Source organism: Stigmatopora nigra, chromosome 7 (assembly GCF_051989575.1).
Source record: "Stigmatopora nigra isolate UIUO_SnigA chromosome 7, RoL_Snig_1.1, whole genome shotgun sequence".
In the NCBI taxonomy this organism is placed as follows: Eukaryota; Metazoa; Chordata; class Actinopteri; order Syngnathiformes; family Syngnathidae; genus Stigmatopora; species Stigmatopora nigra.
The window spans coordinates 11,264,563-11,281,986 of NC_135514.1; the positions used below are offsets into that span (position 1 = coordinate 11,264,563).

Genomic DNA, 17,424 nt, shown 5'->3' on the forward strand with positions numbered 1-17,424 from the left:
GAGCAATCATGCACTTTTTGTGACTAATAAAGTTGTTAAAAGCCTAACAATGCAGAATTTTTTTCTTCTTAGATAGAGAATCGAAATAAGGGGAAATATTAAGTCAAAAATTTAAATACAAGATACTTCTGCAATTTTTTTTTAGCTCTGATTGGACAAATTTGAGGTAAAAACTTGTCTTCCTTCCCATTTTAATAGTCCTTTGTCCCCGTTGAGTACTGGTAAGAGAAAGATAGCCCTAGGGGGAAAAAAAGAAATAATGGATATGCAAAAGATCCACACAAAAAATATACCAAATAAAGAAGAAAATGCAGATGAGGTTAATGGAGAAAATAATCCGTGTTTACTTACGGAAGGTCCATATGGTAAGTAAAAACATTCATTTTAGTGACAAATTGAATTTGAATGAAGGTTTGACCTGGTTATTATCATTTTTTTCCCTAACAAACAAGAATGGAATGGACTTTTAGTGCTTGGAAATCAACTGTTGCATCAACTAAAATGAGTCATTTTAATTTTTGCTTTGGATACAGAAGAAGCAGCTGGACCAAGTTACTATTCTGGATTAGCAAAGCCACCTGAGGATATCTATGCCAGCATTTCTGAAACAGGTATTATAGACTCAATTGCATTTTATCACTTTCAAATATATTCCATAATTCAACTGGTTTGATTACCGTCATAAGAATCGAATTTTGGTTGAATGTCAAACTCGGGAGAAAGAGAAAAAATAAAATTATTTTTTGGGGGGGAAAAAACTATATAGAAATGATTGTATGGTGTGACTGTTCCGGTTTATAAAACTCAGTTTTCTTGAAAAAAAGATCATCAGATTACAAGATGAAAAATAGCAGAAGTTGTCGAATCATGTTTTGCACCTATTTTTTTGCAGATTAATAGGTAGCTCTTTTCTTAAATTTACCATTTTATATAAACCATATTTCTTACACATGTAATCTCTACATATCCATATATTTTGATACTTTAATTGTATCTTACAACTCAAACATGTACATTGTTAATGATATTAATGTGTCCCGCAAACCCAACTGTGTTTGGCAACCTAATCTGAAATCATTTTGTCCTCCACTCCAACTAATGTATTTGTCTCCCATCAGAGAAAAAAGCCCAATGCAAAATGTCTTTACGCATCCTATGCATTATCCTGAGCGTGAGCTGTTTGGCAATGCTGGTCGCCATCGTGGTTGTTGCGACAAGTGAGTCTCCACAAAGGTTTTTTTTTTTTAAGGGAACTACACAGTCACCTCTAGAGCCAGCCCTTCTTGATGTATTGGATTTTTTTCGTACAAAATGTTGCAGGTGAAGTACTGTACTGTATACTCATTCCCTCCTTCTTCTAGGGGAATACGATAGGTATCAGCAGATAACTTCTCCGTCTCAAGATAAAAACCAATGTAAGTGGAAATAGCCATTGCATCAGAACTAGACATTAAATATGGCCACTGTTCCACTTTACATAGGCACCTGCTGCCCATTGTGCCCAGATGGTTGGGTGAGACTGTACCTATCCTGTTACTACCTCTCCACGTTCACCCTGAACTCTTTTCAGAGCACAGAGCACTGTGAGCGAAAAGGCAGCTCCCTGGTGTCCATTCATACTGACGATGTCCAGGTAGCCCTCACGGCCAACTTTGCTCTCCTTGTACTTTTTCCACATCACGGATGAACTATCGATTGCTTATGCCATTGATGGGACTCCATTCTAGAACTTTCTGACCGAAAATGGCAAAGGCTGGACATACTGGCTCAGGTTGAGAACCCGCGGTGATGAGCGTCCGCCTGGGTAGGATTTTTTGTCTTCAACCTGTAGAATTGGGAAGCTTTCAAAACTGATTTATAATTATTATTATTGTTCTTTTACAGTTACTGGAGCCCAAAGCAGTCAAACGGATATTGTGTTTTTCTGAACAGCAGTGAACCCGCGGACAGCAACTGGTTTATGGCCGAGTGTTTGAACAACCAGTATTTCATCTGTGAGAAATGATTCTGAATAATGTTCCCTCGAAACTTTGCGCATGCGCAATTGCGCACTTTAAGCGTGTTGGCGCACAGCAAACATTTGCGGCGCATACAATAAAATTCAACATGAATTGTCAAAAAAATAAATAAACACTTTTTTTTATTTGCTATTTTGGAACGCAACTCAGAGAGTGGGAGCCTGTCACTGATAAACGACTGAAAACAATAATTACGGATAAAATTATGACTAACACTGTGTCCAGCCAATAAGATGATACGGTTTATGTCACGTGTGTTTACTTCCGCTGCTTGAGTAAATGTTAACGACATTGATTGGCTACGTTCTTTACGCGTCATGCGCAGCTGCCTCTGATTTGCAGGTTAGCAATGTAGCTAACGGTTCGATGGAGCTGCTGACAAACTTTTATCATGGCGAAAGGACCGGGTTGTGGCAGACGTACCTATCAACTTGTACGTTTTACACGTACGTATTTTATACGTTTTTTTACCATTTCAAATCATGTACGCCGTACAGCGACTTTTGTACGGGGAATTTTGTTTTATTTAAATCGCCAGTATTTAGGAAAACCGATCTCAACAAGACCGTTTTGGCTGAAATCCAGATAGTCTCGTAGGCTGGTAGCCAACGACGCTACTGTCATCGATCGTTACTAGTGTCACGGTATACCAGCAAAAATTATCCTCAATCGTATGTATTTTTTAGCGGCGCGTACGGCAATATCGTTAAAGGATGACATGCGCATGCGTAGATATACATAGAGTAAATATGGTGGAAGCAAGCATGGAGGAGCCACATAGTAAGAAACGAGTTACCGCGAGTAAACATGCTTCGTACGGTGTTTGTACGGTTTTTTTTGTACGGGGAATCATAATCATTTATAAGGGCAGTTATCGGCAGAGGTTGACAGGTATGAAGTATCATTTAAATGTCTAGAAGTAAAAAACAAACACCAAAGTGCATGTCATCACAATGTCCATGATGTGCAATACTACTGTATTTTAAAGGATTCAAGCCCAATCAAAAAGTATTTACAGCTTCCGCCACATACGTTACGATGAATACAATGTATTTTTTTAAGTATGCATGTTATTATGAAAACAATGTATTTAAGTATTAAAGTCCAACCAAAAAGCATGTACAGCCCCTCCACAAAAACATACACTGACTAATGCACGTTATTATGAAATATATATATTTTTTTATGTGTCCTTTTTTAATAGGCGTGGCCGAGGCCACAGTTCAAATAGCCGACGTCAAACCCCAAAATGGCTGATGAGCCAGGATGGAGGACTGGCATGCGTGCACTGGAAAGCAGCTCAAAAGTGACGATTTGCCGACTAAATCCTGCCAAACTTCTCACAGAACGATGCTGCACATTTGGTACGTTGTCATTTGGGGATTTCGAACCCCCAGTTCTTGTCTTAAGAGTGATTTTTGACGCGAAGTACCCCCTATGTGTATGCAAACAGCAAAATGTTTGCAAACAAATTGGTGACATTGCGTTACAGATCGCTCTTTGTTTAAAAAGAAATCATTCCATTGTGTGTTTCAGTCACTCAGCGAGCATAGACTGCTGGGAAACATCAAGAATGTGGCCAAAACGACCAGAAAGGAGCAGCTTGCTACACGACTAAATAATGGAGAGAAAACGGAGAACATGCTTTTTTTAAGTCAAATCGTGACGCCAACACTAATGCTGACTAGTAAGTAACCCGTGGCACAAAGCCGATCGAGAAAAGAAGCCCATACTTAAATTGTCGACGGTGTGTTAAACCTGGCATTAAACTAAGAGATTTGTTGGCGTTTTGGGCTCAACTAATTGCTGAAAAATCTCCCGATCACATGATAAAAACGCATTTAGGCCAGTGACTTGCTCGATTTCTTACCTCGTTGGCGTGTATTAGGTGGGAAAAGCGTTCGAAAAGGAAGTTACTGCGCATGCGCCTATATAACACACCACGTTGACAGTAGGCGTAACCACGCCCACATTGTCCCGTCACATTGAAAGTGGAAAAGATGGTGAGTTTTGATGCTATAAAACAGCATACCTGTCAACTTGTACGTTTTATACGTATTTTTATAATGAGAAGTGAAAAGAACAGGCATTGAAAGTGACTCCTTAAATGGCAAACAAAAAAAATGAAAAGTGATAGTTTATTTAATAACCAGCCCGTCAGTTTTATTTTTGTAAACAAAGCAATACTTGATGATTTGACACTGTTTATTAAATTTCATTTTTTTTTTATTTGAGCTTGTTAAATTGATAAAAGCATGAGAATACGTGCTGTTATTTTTGTATATTCTGTCACACGTTGCCCCTAAATTTTACCCAATAGTTACAGGAAGTCCAGATATTAGATAAAGAATTTAAATAAGGGGAAGTAGTATTTAACATAGAAGCCAGAGATTGGTCACTCTCCTGTCTTTTATTTCAGTACATTCTTCAAGGTAAAAACTTTGTCTCGGCATATTTTGACAGGACAACAGATGACATCACTTTTCATCCCCAGAAACTGAAAGTTAACCAAAGAAAAGAAAGAAAATAAAAAATTTGGAAGTAAAGAAGTCATGCTGGAAAATAAAGATGAAGAGGATCTGTATGCACTTGCAGATCGACCCCAAGGTAAGCAGATATTATGTTTTGCATATCCTCCTAACAACACACATTATATATAAATGAAAGAATGCTTTATTCTTGTCTTGACAAAAAATGTTTTTTTGGTTTAGATAAAGAAACAGAAGCTGAATCAAGTCACTATGCTGGTCTGCACAAGCCATCTGAAGATATCTATTCAAACATTGCAAAAACAGGTACTAGAAATAATATCTCATTTTTTTTAACCACTTTCATCCTCATTAGGGTGACAGGGGGTGCTGGAGCTTATCACAGCTGACTCTAGGAACACACAAAATCTACACAGGTGGATTTGAACCCAGGACCCCAGAGCTGTGAGGCCAACATGCTAACCACTAGCTCCACCGGGCCGTACTAATTCGAAATAATTTCCAAAAAAGGACATTTTTGGTCGTCTCTTCCTCAAACTGCTTATGTACTCAGCATGATGACTAGCTTTATAAGAAAATGACTCAAGTTTCTTTGATGAGAAGATTAACTTGAACCAAAAAACAGAAGTTGTGGGATTTTATTCAACGTACACATTGACATTTAATATAAAGGGTGTTCCAAAATGTTTGACCCCATTTAAGCTAATAATTTGGACAATTTTTGTTAAAATGTCCTCAAATTTTCACAGATGGTGTAGACCGGTTTTAAGTTTTTGTGTGTAATGTTTTGCATTTCTATCTTTTCAGGTTAAGAAATGCCATTCACTTACAGTATGCTCGTACTAGTATATATTTCCATATATAAGGCGCATTGGATTATAAGGTGCCCTGTCTATTTTAGAGAAATTTTAAGACTTAAGTGCGCCTTATAGTCGTGAAAATACGGTATATGCGAACAAAAGTAATTGGACTAGTGCCGCGAATAGCAGCGAATGGCTTATGAATGCTGTAAACGGGTTAAAAATACATCATAATTTATGCATGAAACTAATCTATCGAAATGTTTTTTTTTCTTCCAGATAAAAGTTCCCAAGATACTGTGATCCCATACAAAATTGCATGCGTGATCCTGAGCATTCTCTGTTCAGTGCTTCTGGTGGCTGCCATTGTACTTTGTGCAAAAAGTGAGTTTTGCCTGGAAAAGACCTTGAATGGTTCTAATTATAATTTCTCTTTAAACTATTTAAAATACATATTTCTTCCCCTGATATTCCATGTATGAATAGATGGTTGTTTTCATGTTAATATTCTTACATATGTACCTTTTTCTGAAATTTTAGACATTAATCAGGAAAACAAGATAAACCAGATGAAGGGGACGTGCAACCCGTGCAAGGATTTGATGTCGACCAATGAACACCCATGTAAGTGTCTCACCATTGAAGCTTATATGACATTTACCGTATTTTCATGACTATAAGGCATTATAAGGCGCACCCACAATGAATGATATATTTCCATATTTAAGGCGCACTGTATTATAAGGCGCACTGTCTATTTTGGAGAAAATTGAAGACTTTTAAGTGCGCCTTATAGTCGTGAAAATACGGTAATTGCTATTGACTTCCAGGTATGAAGCACTCACTATACAGTCACCTCTAGAGCCAGCCATTTTTTATGTTTTGGATTTTTTTTGGATAAAATCTTGTAGTAGGGGAGGAGCTATATGATGGAAGATTTTGTAAACTAAGATGGCATCTGCATATTTAAGAGTATTGTTTGAGTTCAGGCGTTTGTGTTCTTTTAAATATCCGACAGTGGTGGTTTTTCGTTTTTGGTTTTCTGTTTTTTCCATATATAAGGCGCACTGTCTATTTTGGAGAAAATTTAAGACTTTTAAGTGCGCCTTATAGTCGTGAAAATACGGTAATTTGCACTCCTCTTCACAACAATCTTCTGCTTTACGTAGTTCGCTGCCCTGACGGGTGGGTAGGGCTGAACCAGTCCTGTTTCTTCTTCTCCAATTTCCAACTGGACCGCAACGAGAGCAACAACAACTGTACGAAGCGTGGTGGAACTCTGGCTATGATCAAAAGTGACCAAGTGCAGGTTGTCTTCACACACAACTTTTCAATTTCTTATCTGCAATTACATTCGTCATAACAGTGCCTTCAGTGGCAGCCAATGGGTATTTAAGGGACTATAAAATGCCCCCCCAAAAAAAATCATCATGGAATAACAAACCAACATAGACCATATCAGAAAGTTCTTCAAAACAATAGTAAACAATCCAAAATTTACCTGAAGTGACCTGTACAAGTACCCTAAAATGGAAGTAATTCAAAATGTACTCCTTAGCTGCTATTGACAATGAAATATGTCCAATTTGCTTAAGATGGCATTTGGATGTTCATATTTCAGTGCCATAAACGGAGCTAAACTACGGGCCAGGGGCCACATACGGCCCATTTGGCTTTTAAATCGGGCCTGCCGACTATGTCCAAATATTTTTTCCCCCAAGATGGCGCCATCACGCGGGAAGCCAGTGGCAGTAGTTCTGTCCAATCTTATTTGTTTTTCGTATTTTACAGCCCTTCTATCTTTTTTTAAATGACATTTTAATAATTATTCATACATTCCTTTTTACTTTACTTTGTACTTTATGCTTTTTACTTTAATGATGAGTGATGAGTATGTTAATACTTTAGTTTGAATTTGTCACCCCTGACTTTCCCTTTCTAGGAATTACTGACTGAAAATGGGAAAAGGGTGAACTACTGGATCGACCTGCAAACATCCCGGAATTCATATATATGGAGCGACGGCACACGTGAGGAGAACGTACGGTATGTAACAAATACTGTAGTTTTTGGACTATAGATCGAAAAAAAAAACTATACCAACAAATGCGAATCCTTCAAAACTTATTTTATATTTTACTTTTTTTAAATTTGCAGTTTTAGCCGCCATTATGGTGATGGAGACATACCTGGCGATTGTTTTATTTTGGAAAACTACTGGTCTGGCATAGCAAACTGGAAGCCACATGATTGCAACCAGGTCAACTACTTCATCTGTCAGATTGAGCTAAAATGTATTTACAACTAGGAGGGTTAGCTGTGAGCTCTTATCTTATCATGCTATCGACGTCCAATCAATTTTGATTGGGAGAAACCAATGAATGGTCCCATTGGTCCCAGTCAAAATGGATCTTTTTGTTAGTTAATTAGTGACAAGCGTAACTTTTATAGGTTTAAAGTGAGGAAATTTCGGCTAAGATATTGACAAAATGAAGTACTTCCCAAAAAAAACTATTCTGACAAAGTACATTGAAATATTAGTACAATTTAATGAATAATTGAAGTGAAAACCTTAGATATCACTTGTTTAAATTTGAACATTTTACAGCTAATGCTACCATACACTCGTAAATGTGGCACTGATAAATAGTTTATACTAAGTTGACATACGTTTCCTGAAAAACATCTGTTGGGAAGATTAAAGAATCAAAAGCAGTTAAAAAAATTATAATTAAAGAAGCTACGAGCTGTAATCATAATTTTAAACATTCACCAAAGAGAATTAATGTAAATTACACCACAACTTGATGTACTTAGCTTAGCATGCTAGCTTAATGCTATGGTATAGCCTGCTCTAGTTATAATTGCTACATATATGAAAGGTAAATCTTGTATTTTGCTTCAATAAATTCTCATCCTTTTACTTGGTTGTCTTTTTGCGTATCATTTTGCTATTTCACTATACAAAAATAACTTTTCTACTGTGTAACAAAACGAAAAAAAGTGGCCCCACCTCATTCTAAAAATGCTAGAATTTCTCCATCTAGACAAAGTGAATGTCTGGCTCGTCCTCAAGCGCAGATTGGTCCATCATCTCATCCACGTTTGCACCCAAAGCGCTTTCCCGAATCATTTTCCAGCCTCCCATGGATCGTCTGTTTCTCGGTCGAACCTTTGGGTTGACTTCGACCTTCTCCGATCCTTCTTTTTCCTCTTTTTCGTCTTCTTTGGCCAACATTTGAACGTATCGCCGCATCTTCTGCATCATGGGGTCATTCCTGTCTTCAACTCTGTGGATCAAGTGACACCATTCAGTATTTTTTTGGGATGCTTTATGAATATCGTATTTTCACGATTATATGGCGCACCGCATTATAAGTGGCACCCTCAATGAATGCCATTTTTTTCCATATATAAGGCGCACTGTCTATTTTGGAGAAAATTTAAGACTTTTAAGTGTCATGTCAAAACATTAAAATTAGCAAGCACATTGAAACCTGAAAGTACGTAAAATTAAATATGTTGAAGATTATTCATTATATTAATGAATATGTAGAGGCAGGGTTATTTAGCTAAATGACGTATTTTAGGCTATTTTTATTATTATTTTTAGTTATAGTTACTAAAAACAGTCAGATAGAAATATTTGACATAACACTTGGCTAATTCACATAAATTAGCCACGTCTGTATATATTACATGTAAAAATACATGATTTAATCAAAAAATCGCAGTATTTGGTATACTTTCTCGCAGTTTTGTGACTTTTCTCTTAATATTACAATCTATGACATTTCTCTCTCTCTGCTTGCATATTATGCTTTCTTAACACATCCCTTATACTACCGTATATTCCACTTTTAATCATCATGAAAATAGCATTTAACCATTTTTTCTACTCTTAATTTAAAGACTTGTCTTACCGAAGATACCAGCGCTCCGTCAGGCCATAGCTGAGTCCGCACACACCGAGTCGAGGCCAAAGGCAGCGAGGCAGTCTTCTCTCCAGCATCAGCGTCGTAGCCACCACCTACATTACAAAGGATTGAAACCTACAGTAGTAAGTGTTCTTCCTGACTTTGTGAGTCATTCCTACTGTACATACAGATTTGTTTAATGCTTTGATTTTGTTTTTTCTCCAGACATGGATGATGTTCTGTTCTAAGATCAAATTGCCTCGAATGTGGCCCACAAACCAAACTGAATTTGACACGACTAACCGACAAGATGATCACCATCCCCGTGAGAACGGGGAGATGAGTCCCGGAGAACTTTACCTGAGTCGTCCAAAGCTCATCCCGCTCTTGGGCCACCCGCCAGTGTGTATCACTCATCATGGCGATCAGCAGGTTAAGCAGAAGGATGTAAGAAACCACGGAGAAGGCGCAGTGCAGCACGTGGACGATAGGGGGCGTCGTGAAGGTGTGGTCCACCGGCAAGTCGATGAGGCCCACGCTGAGCTCGAATTGGGAGAAGAGCGTGATGGGGAAGGAACGGTACGCAGGGAGGGACTCGGGATCCTGAGTCATGTATACCATCCATAGGGCTGGAAAGTCAATGATAAACACTTAACTCATTGGCTGCAATTTGAATAAATAAAGGCTGTAATATGCATGGACTTTTTTTGTTACGAAAAAGTCAAACTAACTATACATGGTCTACTTTTTTGTTTTTGTGATGGAAAATGCATGGTCCTCTTTTTAATAAATAAAAGCTTTACAATACATGGTCTTTTGTCGTTTTATATATATATATATATGTACATGTACATATATACAAGTACAAGTAGGAGGTACTGTAGGAGTCAATTTATGTCATTACTATGCTGGTGTGTGACATTTACAATAAATCTGGCTGAGCAAAGGTATGTGTGTGATGAGGCTCTTTGCGGTAACACAGTAAAAAATGTGGCTCTTGGTCTCTGACTGGTTGGCCACCCCTAGAGTATAGTAAGGCTTTTTCTCTTCAAAATTGACATAGTATAGTAAGCCTTTTATCTTAAAAAAACAACATAGTATAGTAAGGCTTTTTTCTTAAAAAACAACATAGTATAGTAAGGCTTTTTTCTTAAAAAAAAACGACATTGTATAGTAAGGCTTTTTTCTTAAAGAAACGACATAGTATAGTACGGCTTTTTTCTCTTCAAAAACGACATAGTATAGTAAGGCTTTTTTTCTTCAAAAACGACATAGTATAGTAAGGCTTTTTTCTTTAAAAAAACGACATAGTATAGTAAGGCTTTTTTCTTAAAAAACAACATAGTATAGTAAGGCTTTTTTCTTAAAGAAACGACATAGTATAGTACGGCTTTTTTCTCTTCAAAAACGACATAGTATAGTAAGGCTTTTTTTCTTCAAAAACGACATAGTATAGTAAGGCTTTTTTCTTTAAAAAAACGACATAGTATAGTAAGGCTTTTTTCTTAAAAAAAACGACATAGTATAGTAAGGCTTTTTCTCTTCAGAAAACGACATAGTATAGTAAGGCTTTTTCTCTTCAGAAAACGACATAGTATAGTAAGGCTTTTTTCTTAATAAACGACATAGTATAGTACGGCTTTTTTCTCTTCAAAAACGACAGTATAGTAAGGCTTTTTTCTTAAAAAAAACGACATAGTATAGTAAGGCTTTTTCTCTTCAGAAAACGACATAGTATAGTAAGGCTTTTTCTCTTCAGAAAACGACATAGTATAGTAAGGCTTTTTTCTTAATAAACGACATAGTATAGTACGGCTTTTTTCTCTTCAAAAACGACAGTATAGTAAGGCTTTTTTCTTTAAAAAACGACATAGTATAGTAAGGCTTTTTTCTCTTCAAAAATGACATAGTATAGTAAGGCGTTTTTCTTAAAAAAAAACGACATAGTATAGTAAGGCTTTTTCTCTTCAGAAAACGACATAGTATAGTAAGGCTTTTTCTCTTCAAAAACGACATAGTATAGTAAGGCTTTTTTCTTAAAAAAACGACATAGTATAGTAAGGCTTTTTCTCTTCAAAAACGACATAGTATAGTAAGGCTTTTTTCTTAAAAAAACGACATAGTATAGTAAGGCTTTTTTCTTTAAAAAACGACATAGTATAGTAAGGCTTTTTCTCTTCAAAAACGACATAGTATAGTAAGGCTTTTTTCTTGAAAAAACGACATAGTATAGTAAGGCTTTTTTCTTTAAAAAACGACATAGTATAGTAAGGCTTTTTTTCTTAAAAAACGACATAGTATAGTAAGGCTTTTTTCTCTTCAAAAACGACATAGTATAGTAAGGCTTTTTTCTTAAAAAAACGACATAGTATAGTAAGGCTTTTTTCTTTAAAAAACGACATAGTATAGTAAGGGTTTTTGTCTTAAAAAACGACATATTAGAGTAAGGCTTTTTTCCTTTAAAAACGACATAGTATAGTAAGGCTTTTTATTCTTTAAAAAAACGACTTAGTATAGTAAGGCTTTTTTCTCTTCAAAAACGGCATAGTATAGTAAGGCTTTTTTCTTTAAAAAACGACATAGTATAGTAAGGCTTTTTTCTTAATAAAACGACATAGTATAGTAAGGCTTTTTCTCTTCAGAAAACGACATAGTATAGTAAGGCTTTTTTCTTGAAAAAACGACATAGTATAGTAAGGCTTTTTCTCTTCAGAAAACGACGTAGTATAGTAAGGCTTTTTTCTTTAAAAAACGACACAGTATAGTAAGGCTTTTTTCTTAAAAAAACGACAGTGTAGTAAGGCTTTTTTCTTAAAAAAAACGACATAGTATAGTAAGGCTTTTTCTCTTCAAAAACGACATAGTATAGTAAGGCTTTTTTTCTTCAAAAACGACATAGTATAGTAAGGCTTTTTTCTTAAAAAAACGACATAGTATAGTAAGGCTTTTTTCTTTAAAAAATGACATAGTATAGTAAGGCTTTTTTCTTAAAAAAAACGACATAGTATAGTAAGGCTTTTTTCTTAAAAAAACGACATAGTATAGTAAGGCTTTTTTCTGAAAAAAACGACATAGTATAATAAGGCTTTTTTCTCTTCAAAAACGACATAGTATAGTAAGGCTTTTTTCTTAAAAAAACACACAGTATAGTAAGGCTTTTTTCTTAAAAAAACGACATAGTATAGTAAGGCTTTTTTCTTAAAAAAAAAAATATATATATATATATATATATATATATATATATATATATATATATATATATATATATATATATATATATATATATATATATATATATATATATATATATATATATATATATATATATATATATATATATATATATATATCACAAAAATCAACAAATTAGACCCTTTTGTTACATAGCAAAACACTGATATTTATAATAAAATGTAAGTGTGTAATAAGATACATAAGATGGAGAGTGAATATACTTACAAGTTGAAAAACCAAGAAGCACAATGACACTCAGCCACATAAACTTTGTCAGGTCCCCAAATATGATCTGGGGAAAAAAAACAAGCAAAAAAGTTCGCTCAAGTTAACAATAAAATGAAGTATGGCAAGTAAAAAAACAAAATTTCAGTCTAAACGCTTTCTCTGGATAAAAAAAAACCTAACAACAATGGTTTTCTTAACTTAACTTAATTTTTCCGACACAAAAAACAACAACACTGAATTCCAAAGATCAATGACAGCCTTACTTTATGGGAATGAATGAATACCTTCTGGATCATGATGACGTAGGGTCCAAGCATTTCGAAACCACGTGCAAAGAAGGTGACATTGGTCCATCCCAGCACCAAACAGACCGCCATGACCTCGGCCTCGCCCTGTACACCGCACGCTCGGAATATACACAGCAGCACCACGAGGCACGCGTAGCTCACACTGCAACAGAAACAAAAATTGAACCGTGTCTTGACAACATTTATAGCCATCTTTAACTGTGATTTCACAAACTTACAGAATGACGTGGAAGGGGCCACCCATTGCCGTTTGACCAAAGTAGCGTTTAGCTCCCACCCTCAGGATGTCAGGGATCTGATTTAGGCAACAGTAAAAATGCCCGTGTTTGTGTGAAAAACAGTTGCAAGACAGACACAAGACATTGTAGACCTAGTTCAAAAAACTGGAGCCACATAGTCTCTCAGTAGTTAAGAAGTTTTAAAGTTAAGTAAGCCAAGACTAATAATAGCCTTGCTGGACATGATATATATATTTTTTTTAAAGAAAATCCTTACACTATACATGCTCTTTAAAAAAAAGCCTTATTATACATGATCTTATTTTTCTCGCCTTACTATACGTGGTCTTTTTTACTTATACATGGTAATTTATTCTTATATTTTTAAAAAAAAAAAGCCTTACTATACATGTCTTTTTTTAAACCTTACTTATACAGTTGGTAATTTATTATCATTATTTTTTAAAAGCCTTACTATACATGGTAATTTATTTTAAAGCCTTACTATACACAGTCATTTTTATTTTTTTAAAAAGCCTTATTCAGGATTTTTTTCTTGGTTTCAGTAGCAAGGCATGTATAAGACACACAAGACATTGTAGACCTAGTTAAAAAACCTGGAGCCACACAGAAAGTCCACAAGGTCCATCTGCAGACTGACACTGAGGTTACCGAACAGATCATCAGTAGTCTGAATGACTATTAAACAAGTCACATAATTTTCCCCTCCCAGTCAAAACTAATTGGACATTTAGCCCTGTCAATCATAGCGAGTAAGCTAACTTTTCAGGCCGAAATTTGATCTGAAATGAATTTAACAACCCCGATTTAATTGCTAAATACACAACAGCCATACCTCCAGTACTAAGATGACCAAAGCTCCAAGGACACTCAGAATCTCTCCTCCCAGACGCAACCTGTCCTCATGCGTCACATAACTTTCCTGAAGAAAATACAAACATTTATTAGAATATTAATATCAATAGCAAAGAATTGACCCAAATGAGACAGATGCTCATAAGAAGTATTTTTTTAGCTGTTAACGCACACGTAGCGTTTTCTGGATTCGGATTGTTTTGTCCATATCTGACGACGTATAGTTCTCCGGAATGTCCTTTAAGGGTCGATATGAGCAACAGAGTGTGAACATTCCGATGTAGAGGAGATAAAAAACCATCAGGAGTCTGGATGAAAAAATAGAAAGGAAAAAAAAATAAGTAGGATGAGAAATAATAGCTCAATGTGTAGTTTTTACATGAGCTTTTGAAGTATACCTGAAGTAATGTTTCCCATAAAGGTTCCACTTGAGGCTGACAAGTTGTCTGACGGGGGTCAACTCTAGTATTCTTCTAGCCTGGAGATCAAAATATAGTTCTTGTGGGGACATTTTCAATGATTGATGTATTTAATAAGGGACAACACATATTAATGAACATATTTATATATGTATATATATGGTATTGAGTTCCAAGTACGGACAGAGATGTTTATAAGCTTAATGCAATCTTTTTGAAGGGAACTACAGTCACCTCAAGAGCCAGCCATAGTTGATGTTTTGGATTTTTTTTGGTACAAAATATTGCTATGGAGGAGGAGCTTTTTGTTGGAAGATTTTGTAAACAAAAAGGTAGCATTTGCATGGCGGTAATGTGAAAAAAAAATGGCAAAATAGGGTGTGGTCATGTGATAAATGTATAAATTTGAATATTGCTAGGTTAATAGACAGTTTAGAACCTGGAAATTAGAAAGAATTAACCAAGTAAGTTCATTTTTAAAGTCAGTATGATCAGATTAAAAAATAGAAAGTACTCCAAAGTCTCTATCACCTTAAAAAATAAAAAATGTCATATTAATGTGTCGTCCAACCTCTTTCTGCGGGCTTCCCACGATAAGCTCCAGCACCGACATGTTGTCAGCCCACGAGTCGATCTCGCTCAGGTCGTAGAGGTGAGAGGTCAAAGGTCCCAAACTCCACTGAACTAGACGTCTCTTGTTAACCAGGTGCTGAAAAGCCTAAGTTGAGAAAAGGTAAACATGAGTGGCATGAAGTCACAAAGACACAATACGCTACAACGTGCTTACTACTGTGTTGCCCTCTTTGGCCGCCAATTTGAAAGGAGTCAGGCCTCGGGAGTTGGGAACCATGTCCAATGGTACGGGATGGTCAAGCTCAGCATCGCGGGCCATTATGAGGTCCATGGCTTGGCACGCGGTGGTCTTGTTGGGTTGTAGCACCAAAACGTGGAGGACCGTGTTACCTTTGAACGGTGAAAAATGCAAGGGAGTTGAAGAGTAGTCATTGGGATGAAGAATACTTGCATGGATAATAAGGTTTTGTATTTTGAAGATTTTACAAACCACGGTCGTCTTGGACTCGGGTGCTGGCCCCGGAGTCGATGATCAAAGAAATGATGTCCTCGTTGCCGGCACATGCCGCAAAAGAAAGAATGTGTTGGCCTGAGGACCAAATAGTTGTTCAAAATGAACAAATTTCCATTTCAATACAAATATGGCTCTGATTTTTCATACTGTAAGTAAACTTTTGTGTCACTAGAGTTGCCCTATTCTGAGTGTGGCTCCATTTTTTTAACTAGGTCTACAATGTCTTCTGTGTCTGTACTGCTATTGTTTTGCTACTGCAACCAAGGAAATTTCTCCGAAACAGGATGAAATAAAGTTTTAATCTAAAAAATATTTTTAAGAAAATCTAAAAACATTTATTGTGACATCATTTTTTTATGAAGAATTCGTAGAGAAGAATGTGTTGATGACAATTAGGATTTTGTCAAGTCAATGATGATGACAAAGCCTATGTCCGACTATTATTATTATTATTATTATTATTATTGTGGTATCTAGTAGAAGAACAAAAACATTGATTGGTATCGAATATCACAGTAAAGAAGAGATTTTACTCACCGTAATATAATAATCCGCCAATTCTTTTCCGAAAGTAGAGGCCCGTAACTCTGGGTGTGGCTACATCTGCCCCGTGACTAACCAGTTGATGGACCAAATACAAGTTCTGATTAACCACAGCAATGTGGAGAGGCGTAACACCTGAAAAAAAAGTCAAATGCAGCCAATTGTCATATATTTTCCCATTATATTCATTTATGTTAACCTTGGAAAAGGTCAGAGGTCATGGGCTCATTGACTAGCTCCGGGGCGCCGTCCATCAACGCAACGGCGGCGTCCAGGTTGTCGTTCATGGCGGCAACGTGGAGCGCCGTCTCCCCAAGGGAGCCTGGAGGAAATAGGGTATGCTCATGTTTGATTGGATAAGAGATGGGAAGTTAAAGGCGGAGTTTGACAGGTTGACCTCTCTCGAAGATGTTGGTGGAAGAGCATCCCAGTAACTTCTTGATGCAACCCGTGCTGTTCTTCTTCGCCGCGTAGAATAGAGGAATGTCGTTGGTACTGGAAGGCAGGTCATGTTCAGGTCATAATAATTCGGGATTTCTTAATAGAAACCAATTGGGACAAATCGACAATTGTGAAAATGTCTTCAAATAATAAATGCTAAAGAATTATGCCAAAATAATCGAACAATCGACAACAAATTGGGTAAAATTGAAGACTAATGAGATAAGAATGATCAGGAAAATAAATGAATGAGGAATATTTGAATCCATAATTGGAAAAGTGCGAAAAATATTAGCGAGAAAGACAAATAATGATAAATGATAAAAAAACAAGTCATTACAAATAGACACATTCAATAGAGTCATTGGAAAAGTAGTCTTGAATAACCAAATAATTGTGGAAGAAAATGGAATAATATCATAAAAATCAAATAATGGCAGAGAACCATCCAACAACAGAATAATGAAAGACAGATTTTGCGTCCAATGGCGTCTTAAAGCGAATTTGTTACCATTTGGTGTGCAGCAGAAAGGTTTCATCCAACATCTCGTTCCATCCTTTCTTGTGCTGAAAGCGAAACTTTAGCTGACTCCACCAATGGTTGAGCTCGCTGGGAGCCGACCTAGCCAGCGCGGGAGACATGGATGTCCAACCTTGGATAAAAATCCCACCAAAGTCCAAGAAAGAGAGCTGAAATTGGTTTTATATGCCGCCGCTATGAGGGAGGGAGGAGACAAGTTCGACCACCGCCATGGCAAATTCTGCGGCATCATGACGGGACATTGTGCATTTTTCGGTAAAACCGGTTGGGAATTTGCAAGCTTTTCAATCAGATATGAAGTGAAG

The 17,424-nt window shown here is 36.4% G+C and overlaps 3 protein-coding genes across 4 annotated transcripts; 2 read left to right on the forward strand and 1 right to left on the reverse strand.

Annotated features, from left to right (window-relative positions):
- The first annotated feature begins 130 nt into the window (after positions 1-130).
- Positions 131-2,313, forward strand: LOC144199106 (C-type lectin domain family 4 member G-like). 2 transcript variants are annotated; one of them, XM_077720502.1, is made up of 7 exons: positions 131-365; positions 534-611; positions 1,119-1,217; positions 1,362-1,415; positions 1,482-1,633; positions 1,728-1,804; positions 1,885-2,313. In XM_077720502.1, exons 1-7 carry the CDS (start codon positions 260-262, stop codon positions 2,003-2,005), a joined length of 687 nt encoding a protein of 228 aa, XP_077576628.1. In that variant the 5' UTR covers positions 131-259; the 3' UTR covers positions 2,006-2,313. The 2 variants fall into 2 exon arrangements, with proteins under 2 accessions (XP_077576628.1, XP_077576629.1); XM_077720503.1 differs by having other exon boundaries at positions 1,506-1,633.
- LOC144199105 (C-type lectin 9a-like) lies at positions 2,311-8,230 on the forward strand. The gene is made up of 10 exons (XM_077720500.1): positions 2,311-2,464; positions 3,223-3,382; positions 3,555-3,705; positions 4,482-4,625; positions 4,730-4,813; positions 5,587-5,691; positions 5,848-5,931; positions 6,477-6,616; positions 7,250-7,353; positions 7,465-8,230. The coding sequence occupies exons 4-10, from the start codon at positions 4,571-4,573 to the stop codon at positions 7,613-7,615; spliced, it is 723 nt and encodes a 240-aa protein (XP_077576626.1). The 5' UTR covers positions 2,311-2,464; positions 3,223-3,382; positions 3,555-3,705; positions 4,482-4,570; the 3' UTR covers positions 7,616-8,230.
- On the reverse strand, positions 7,837-17,265 carry trpv6 (transient receptor potential cation channel, subfamily V, member 6). The gene is made up of 16 exons (XM_077720497.1): positions 17,090-17,265; positions 16,535-16,632; positions 16,337-16,459; positions 16,132-16,272; positions 15,571-15,669; positions 15,295-15,470; positions 15,079-15,225; positions 14,487-14,566; positions 14,261-14,396; positions 14,069-14,155; positions 13,213-13,289; positions 12,971-13,136; positions 12,684-12,750; positions 9,585-9,853; positions 9,231-9,337; positions 7,837-8,597 (listed from the first exon to the last, which is right to left on the reverse strand). The coding sequence occupies exons 1-16, from the start codon at positions 17,218-17,220 to the stop codon at positions 8,351-8,353; spliced, it is 2,151 nt and encodes a 716-aa protein (XP_077576623.1). The 5' UTR covers positions 17,221-17,265; the 3' UTR covers positions 7,837-8,350.
- Positions 17,266-17,424: the final 159 nt, after the last annotated feature.

What these genes read in the sequence shown, in the direction of transcription:
- LOC144199105 (XM_077720500.1), top strand. Translation starts at nt 4,571, where the DNA reads ATGCTGGAAAATAAAGATGAAGAGGATCTGTATGCACTTGCAGATCGA. An exon ending in ACTTGCAGATCGACCCCAAG is followed by an intron (nt 4,626 to 4,729) that starts GTAAGCAGATAT and finishes TTTTTGGTTTAG; the next exon opens with ATAAAGAAACAGAAGCTGAA. An exon ending in CATTGTACTTTGTGCAAAAA is followed by an intron (nt 5,692 to 5,847) that starts GTGAGTTTTGCC and finishes CTGAAATTTTAG; the next exon opens with ACATTAATCAGGAAAACAAG.
- LOC144199106 (XM_077720502.1), top strand. Translation starts at nt 260, where the DNA reads ATGGATATGCAAAAGATCCACACAAAAAATATACCAAATAAAGAAGAA. An exon ending in ACTTACGGAAGGTCCATATG is followed by an intron (nt 366 to 533) that starts GTAAGTAAAAAC and finishes CTTTGGATACAG; the next exon opens with AAGAAGCAGCTGGACCAAGT. An exon ending in TTCATACTGACGATGTCCAG is followed by an intron (nt 1,634 to 1,727) that starts GTAGCCCTCACG and finishes ACTCCATTCTAG; the next exon opens with AACTTTCTGACCGAAAATGG.
- trpv6 (XM_077720497.1), bottom strand. Translation starts at nt 17,220, where the DNA reads ATGTCTCCCGCGCTGGCTAGGTCGGCTCCCAGCGAGCTCAACCATTGG. An exon ending in TGGGAAGCCCGCAGAAAGAG is followed by an intron (nt 14,567 to 15,078) that starts GTTGGACGACAC and finishes TTTGATCTCCAG; the next exon opens with GCTAGAAGAATACTAGAGTT. An exon ending in TGGTCATCTTAGTACTGGAG is followed by an intron (nt 13,290 to 14,068) that starts GTATGGCTGTTG and finishes TGCCTAAATCAG; the next exon opens with ATCCCTGACATCCTGAGGGT.